Below are 7,891 nucleotides of genomic sequence, written 5' to 3' on the forward strand. Positions count from 1 at the left end.
TATTCTCCAAATGCCCCCCTGACCTCCTTTTATATTACTCCTGTTGGTAAACCAACGGCCGAGATTGATTTACAATCGATAGTTGAGATTAAGACAACTTGACAGCCAACAATAGAATTGGTTGCAAGGTGTCCAAAAAGGAATCACTAAAATTAGTAAATAATTATCTTTGCAATAACTATTTACTAATTCTTGGCAAGTGGACAAATAGCTGTCCAAACCACCCATAACTAATGTTGCTATACATAGATAAGGACAAACAGCTGTCAAAACTACCCATAAATACTACTGCTATTAGAAATAACAGCTGTCCAACTAACAATAATTAACAGGCAATTCTTTCAATCTTGTGCAGAATGACAGGTTCAGATGTGTTAGAGCTTTCAGCTGCCCAAATGATTCTGGTAATTCTTTCAAATGTCCACGTCTCAGAGCTTTCAATTGTCCAAATGATTCCGACAGACTCTCCAGATTAATACACTCAGTTATAAAGAGTCTATTCAACTCCCGTAATCCACACACATCCTCGGTAAGCCCATATAAAGAAAGGCAGTTCCTCACTCGTAGTGTCTTCAACTTATTTAAGGCACCAAGACGCCTATAAAATGCACTACTTTCCTTGTTGTCTCTCAGTCCATCATAATCAAATGTTATATCTAATTCTTCCAAGGAGGAGTTTGGTATGAAGTCCTGCATCACAGCTGGCTGCAAGGCGACTTTTACCGACCTTAAACTTGCTGGTAACTGCACACAAAGTTCCTAGTTCCTTGTCGCAACATTATTTAACAGTGACGCACATAACATATAAATGTGCGAAAATGTGCGAACATGAAAATGTGCGAAAATGTGCGAAAATGAAAAGTGTTTATGTATGTTATTGGGACTTAGGACATGCCTTCAGAGGACCATTCTGCTTGCCGGGAAGCTTCTCGCATTCTATCCAAGAAATATCACCTGTTATTCACATATATCTCAACTCTGGGAAGCTCACTACATCTTCATCTGTTCCGCTAACTCCTATATTGTCGCCCGTCATGACCAGAATAATATCATGGACGGACAACAGCTCCTCGTCCTCGCTCATCTCGTTAGAATTCAATTTCTCCATCAAAAGGGTCAATTTATCACTTAAACTCCCCAAATATCGTGGCTGTCCTATGACTGTGGTTATCAGTGCCGCCTCTTGAAGGGATGCGACCTCCTCGGTCCCCACAATATACTGTGCAACTCGACGAGGGAAACCCTTTGCAAAGAAGCAATATATGTCTAAAAATGCTTCCTTTGTAGACTCCTCCAGCTGGTCATACACAAAATGAAACAGCCGGTTGCTAAGATCATCTTCTTTGATGTTCCCTCCGCTTTCTAAAGCTTCACGGATCCGCGTACAACGCTCTACATCATAATTCTGCTTCTGCAAATGTGCACCAACAATCTTCAGAACCAACGGAATCCCGTTGCAGAGCCTGACCATCTTTTGTATATCATCTTTTATACGATCACGAATCACAGGATCACTGCACAGAACTTCTGCTGGATGACTGCCAGAGAGAGTTTTCACAGGATATTCCTTGCGCCTAAGACCGCGTTCTTGGAGCACATCTGTGACGTTCAACATCCTGGTTGTAATGAGTAGTCTGCTACGCCTGGGAAGACGTTGGAGGTCTTCTGGAAGAATTTTCTCCAAATCCTCTTTATGGAGAGCATTATCTATAAACAAAAACACAGGCTTGTTCGTTTCACTTTGAAAAGCCTCTGCTAATTTATCCCTACCATCGGAATCATCTCTCAGATTTACTTGCCCTCCATCATTATAGCTGGGAAAAGCGTCCTTCAAAATTTGTTCTTGCATAGCTTTATAGTTGTTTTTATCTTGATCTAATTTGATTCTGGCATAGTTGTAACTCTCTCTGTCTATTGTGGAGACAACAGCGTTTGCGAGAGTTGACTTCCCAATGCCACCAAAGCCCCAAATAACAATGGAAGTGGATGATTGATCTTCGTTGTTGTTCATGTTCAGCAGCGTATTTACTGCTTCCAATTGTTCTTCTATGCCAACTGTGAGACCAAGTGTGTCATGATAATTACCAGAACAAAAGAAAGTACGAATTATTTTTATTAGGCCAAACTTCCATTGTATAAAACTCGAAAGATTTAGTTAGTTGCGGCCTGGTAAATATACGACAGTTTTTTTTTATAGAATTAATGCAACTGACTAATAAGGGAAAATGCAAAATGCAAATTTTGAATCATTGGGCTATCCTTTTGGAAAGAAAACTATTTAATTCTTTCACCTTAGAAATCAACGTTTAAGTCATTTCTAAACATTATAATTTTTTCTTGTACTATAAGAAGTGAGTTTGTTTGTAGGTACCTGCATAGTCTGGGTAGGCTGGCAGTGATAGAGGAAGAAACTCTGGCTGCCGCGCTGACATTTCCTTCTCTGTTTGCAACGTTTCTTTTCCAATAATGTCTTGGAGATCATTTTGGTAGATCCTATCTATATTGGAGCGAATATCGCTCAGGTCCCGTTTGGTTGGGGAAGATAAATTTGTGCCATAACCAGGTTATCTTATAATCAGGTTTTCGAAAACCTAGTGTTGTGGTTTGGAAAGCCAATGGTCCGTTTGGTTGACACGGAAGATGAATATACCGTGGACCCCACAATATTATTAAAAAAATGTCATAAAATTCAAAACTTGGTTTTAATTTTGAATTCCACCTTTTTGTTGGAAGAAACTTCTTCCAATTTTTGACCAAAATTGGAAGATGAAATTGAAAACCAGGTTATGATTTTAACCAACCAAACACCAAAGTTTTTTTGCAAAACCTGGTTTTACTCCTGATAACCCGGTTTTGGCCCTCATCTTCCAGCAACCAAACGGGGCCTCAAAGTGTCAGAATTTATTAAGGTTTTGAAGAAGTTGCGTCATACAATTAAAAACCTCTCATTGCAAGTCAAACTACTAATTTAATAGGAGATATATAATAGTAACAACATAAACTGCAAACCAAATATCCTAGAGGAAATAGGGCACCGACCTGAAGAAATATCCGGTATCTAGTTGAGAAGCACAACATACTGATCCTTCAACAAAATATTGGAAGACGCTCTTTAAATCCTTCTTGCTTTCATTCTCCAAAGGCATATCGTACAAGTGCTTAATATGAGATGCAAGTTTATGAGGGCAAAGATAAACAAATACATAGAAATAAAACTTATTTCATTGTCTTACTGTCTTGTTGAAATACATTACATTAAGCCTCTATTTATAGAGATTTCAAAATTCTCTGGAATAAAAACCAAACTTATTGCACATGTTATAATATATTATAATATTGCATAGAATTAAATATGGGCGGCTGGAATGGCCAGGATGGCAGACTATCTGCTACCGATGACGGTAGGAGGTGAGCAATTACTTTGGATGGTGGGTGGTTGCCAGAAATTAATACCACCAACACTCCCCCTTAATTTCTATCATTAATTTTTTTTTGCATCAGTAATACCCAATTTCTCCCATAGATATTCATAGTTACTCTTTGATAATGCCTTAGTGAAAATATCTGCCAATTGATCTTCAGATTTGCAAAACTGTAGGTAGATTTCTCCATTGTTGATCACTTCTCTGATGAAGTGGTACCTTGTATCAATATGTTTGCTCCTCTTATGAAATACATGATTCTTAGATAATGTTATTGCTGATTTTTTATCACAAAGAATTGGTGTTGGTTCCTCTTGACAATGGTGAAGGTCGAACAAAATTTGATGCATCCATACTGCTTGACATGTTGTGGAGGTGGCAACTACATATTTTTCTCCAGCTGATGAGATCGTCACTATAGGCTACTTTTTTGATGCCCATGACACGGCTCCTAATCCAAGGTGAAAGATATATTTGGAACTGCTCTTCCCGTCATCAATGCTACTTGCAAAATTATTATCAGTATAACCAATCAAACCAAAATTGTTAGCTTTGGAATATAGGATTTCATATCCTATTGTTCCTGTAATATATCTTAATATCCTTTTTCCAACTTGCTAGTGAGAATTTTGTGGTGACTCCATGAACCTTGAGATCAAACTGACACCATACATGATGAAACATACACATTAAACTTCCACCAAGTCTTCTAGCTATCATATACATTAAACTTCCAACAAGTCTTCTAAACATAGTTGGATCAACATTTTAGCCCTTCTCTTCCTTGCTAAGTTTTGTTCCTGTTGCAACTGGAGCTAATGTTTGATTGCAATTCATCATTTTAAATCTCTTCAAAACATCCTTTATATATTTGAATTGACAAATAAAGATACCTTTGTCACATTGAATAACTTCAATCAACCCCAAATCTATCATTTCAAATTCTTTCATCATTTCTGAATTGAACATGTCTATTGATAGATTTCCAGTGAATATCAAATCACCAACATAAAAACATACAATCAAAATTTGACCTTCCTTATTAGTCTTTACATACAACATGGGCTCATTATTACTTCTATTGAATTTATTACTTATCATGTATGAATCAATCTGCTTATGCCAAGCTCTAGGAGCTTGTTTCAAACCATAAAGTGCCTTGTTTAGTTTATATACCTTGTTTTCATGCCTACAAACCTTATAACCAGGTGGTTGTTTAACATATACCTCTTCATCAAGAAAACCTTTCAAATAAGCTGATTTTACATCCATTTGATATGCCTTCCAATCATTTTGTGTAGCTATTGCTAAAATAGTTCGAACTATGTCAAGTCTAGCAACTAGAGCAAATGTTTCATTATAATCAACTCCATATTTTTGCGAAAAACCTTTCGCAACTAGTCTTGCCTTATGCTTAACAATTTCACCTTTTGCATCAAATTTAGTTTTGTAAACCCATTTGACTCCTATATATTCTTTTCCTTTAGGAAAATCCATTAATTCTCATGTTTTATTTCTTTCAATAGAGTCAATTTCTTCATCCATTTCCTTAATCCATCTATCTTCTTTAATTGCTCCTCTTATGAAGTGTTGAACTTCCTACTCCTCCACCTCTTGCTTCTTTAGACATGAGTTCTACCATTCAATAGGATGATCTGTGTGCATCAAATCTTGTGGTGTGGGATGCATTCTTGGATCAGATGCTTCTTATAACATAGATTTGGTTAATACATTTGAGGGGGTTTCTATTGGATATTCCTCTTCACCTTGTTTGGAGATTGGATTTCCCAACTCTTCAACTTCACTTGGTTTGTCACATCTCCTAGGCTAGCTCGATGGTGTGATGTAATCTTTGAGCTTGGAGAAAACTACTTAGTCTTCAAAGATGCATACATGGAGACCTTATTCCTCCTTCCTCAATTTTTGCATGGAGTGGCTTCTTCATAATTTTATGTATAAATCTCTTCATAAGGGGATACATGTTCCTTATAGTCATTGGATTATCTTTTCTTTGTAGGTGGTCTTCATCTATATTAGAGCTTCTTTATTATGGAAGGGATATCATGTCTCCTTAGTTCCTTCCTATTTTGTGGAGGGGGGGGGGGGGGGGGGGGGTGGGGGAGGGGGTGTATAATTATTTGTATTTCATGATGTATGTAGTTCTTGGGTGCTATTGAGTATTTCATCCATCCATGCATCTTTTTTTAATCTCTCTTTTTGGAGGAGGGTTTTTTCCATGAGGTTTTCTCTTTTTCTTCACTTTATGAGGGATTGTATTTAATTAATTTATTTGCATATTGTACATGGGTAGCTAAAATGGCCTAGTAGTTGGTGCCCATCTTGCATTGTGAGTTTAAGTGCATTTTCCTAAGTTATACTTAAGGGGGTTTGTTGTTGTAATTAAATATTCACTAATGTACACTTAGTTAAGCTTACTTAGGTTAATGCATTACATTGCAGTTTTTCATTGAGACATCTAAGAGTTTGCACCTCCATTAAGTACATGGTATTGGATAATTCCACTCTAGGTGGTCATAGTTGTTATCTCATTCCACCTTTAGTGCACATATCACATTATCATCCTCATCATCACATGTACTTTATTGCATAATGGAGGATGATCCACCTTTCATAGACACGTGATTCCACCTTGTGTAGGTGATAGCTTCTTTTTTTTCCTTATCTGTCCCTTATTGCCTTTCCTATATAAAGAGGCCCATTATGTACATTTAAAATATGATTCTTTCATCTTAATGCAATTATCTTGCCAATCTCTTGTGGAAGTTATCTTAGTCTTTCATTTGATCCTAGGGGTGTTGTAGTGTCACCTAAAACTCTAACAGTTTATTTCACTCGTTTGACCAATCGATTGTTGCCAATTTTCAAGAGCTTAGTTTGGGCTGGTGTTTTTGGTGGAAGTATGTAGGTGATCTTATGTCTCTTTCCTTCCTTGAGTATGTTGAACTAATTTGTTATTCATGAGGTGTGTATGGTATTCATAGGATACTTTTGCTTTCCTAGTTCCTTTTGAGGTAGATTAGTCTCCTATAGAGGTGGAGATTCCCTTCAGGAGATTGTAGGTGGATGGATGAGTTTCCTTTTGAAGTGGGAGATTTTCTTGCAAGTATAGAAGTGTACAATCCCATCTAGACTCCCTCATGTAGATTATTAGTTGATTAGTGGTTTAACACTTTGTTCTTTGGTCTTTTGATCTTTCCCCTTGTTACTCCTATTGAGGTGGATCATTTGCTATTAAGGTAGAAAGGAGATTGGCGACAAGTAGGTGGAGTTTTTGTTAGAGTGTTACCATTATTCATAGGAATTCTTTTGACAACCCCATTTGGAATAAAGGAATTACCATTAATTGGCTTTTGGTTGCTCAACATTTTTCTAAAGGAAGGCAGGAGGGTTATGAAAGCATGTGGTTTGTCTTATTGTTGTCCATGTTGTAGGCAACTAATAATGCATTGATTTTCTTCTTTTGGCACTTGTATTGTATTTGGTTAGTTGGAGCCTTAGCTCCCTATTGCGCTTGGCCTATTTTGGTCTTGCATACTTTTAGTAGCTTTTTTAGAGGGTTTTTCTATTGGTTTTGTGTCATTTGTGGTCTTTTTTTGTTATCTAACGCACTATATTGCATTGTTGCTTCCTAAATAGTCCCATGGTTGTCAATTTGTAAGGATCAACCCCCTCATTAGATTGGTACTAATGTTTAAAAAAATTGTAATTTTTTAAAATTATATTAATTGATAATTTAATAATTTATTATAATTAATTTATCACGTGACTTATGTTATTTTTATTTTAAATTTTTAACTATTTAATTTTATCCAAGAATTTAACTTTGTTTTTAACTAGAAATTGTATTATTATTTTTATATCATTATCAAATTCAAAAAATAAAGATATTTTATATTATTTATCTTATATTATATTATGCCATGATATAATATAAAGAATATAATATTTATACCAAATAATATCTCTATTATATTTATATTATATTATATTATATTATATATTTATATATATCATATATAATTTTTTTTTTTGTAACTAAAAATTAATGATATACAAACTAAAATTAAAAATAATGTCAAAATAATTAACTTTAATAATAAAAAATATGGGCCCTAGCTTGGTTGGCTAAATCTTCCCTATTGCAGGGGTTGGTCACGGGTTCTAGTCTCCCCCGTCCTCGTGGTACCAGTGGGCATGTCGTGCCAACACTACCGATCACGTTAAAAAGTTTACCCGACGCACTGCAGTTTATAGGGGGCTGTCTTGCACTCGATTCTTGCAGTCTAATAAAAAATATAAAAAAACTGTAGCATTTTCTTTGGGGGATACCAAGTCTTTTGTGGTGGAAGGAATTAGAATTTTCAATATTCTTTTGACAATACAAAAATGCCCACTCTTGTGTACAATCTCAGTCTCATTGGTCAAGAAAACACCTAATTTTAACTTTG

General features: G+C 35.8%; 1 protein-coding gene across 1 annotated transcript; it reads right to left on the bottom strand.

The window, feature by feature from the left end:
* Positions 1 to 315: 315 nt before the first annotated feature.
* Positions 316 to 2,515, bottom strand: LOC149554503 (disease resistance protein RUN1-like). Its single transcript, XM_089828905.1, has 3 exons — positions 2,372 to 2,515; positions 992 to 2,055; positions 316 to 744 (listed from the first exon to the last, which is right to left on the bottom strand). Exons 1-3 carry the CDS (start codon positions 2,430 to 2,432, stop codon positions 316 to 318), a joined length of 1,554 nt encoding a protein of 517 aa, XP_089685031.1. The 5' UTR covers positions 2,433 to 2,515.
* Between the last annotated feature and the right edge of the window lie 5,376 nt (positions 2,516 to 7,891).

Source organism: Cupressus sempervirens, chromosome 5 (assembly GCF_028749045.1).
Source record: "Cupressus sempervirens isolate cs-2001-9-10 chromosome 5, ASM2874904v1, whole genome shotgun sequence".
NCBI classification, from domain to species: domain Eukaryota; kingdom Viridiplantae; phylum Streptophyta; class Pinopsida; order Cupressales; family Cupressaceae; genus Cupressus; species Cupressus sempervirens.

Coding starts and splice junctions, on each gene's coding strand:
- LOC149554503 (XM_089828905.1), bottom strand. CDS start 2,432: ATGTCAGCGCGGCAGCCAGAGTTTCTTCCTCTATCACTGCCAGCCTAC. Junction 2,056..2,371: donor AGCCTACCCAGACTATGCAG/GTACCTACAAAC, acceptor TTGGTCTCACAG/TTGGCATAGAAGAACAATTG. Junction 745..991: donor GCGGAACAGATGAAGATGTA/GTGAGCTTCCCA, acceptor CTTTGTGTGCAG/TTACCAGCAAGTTTAAGGTC.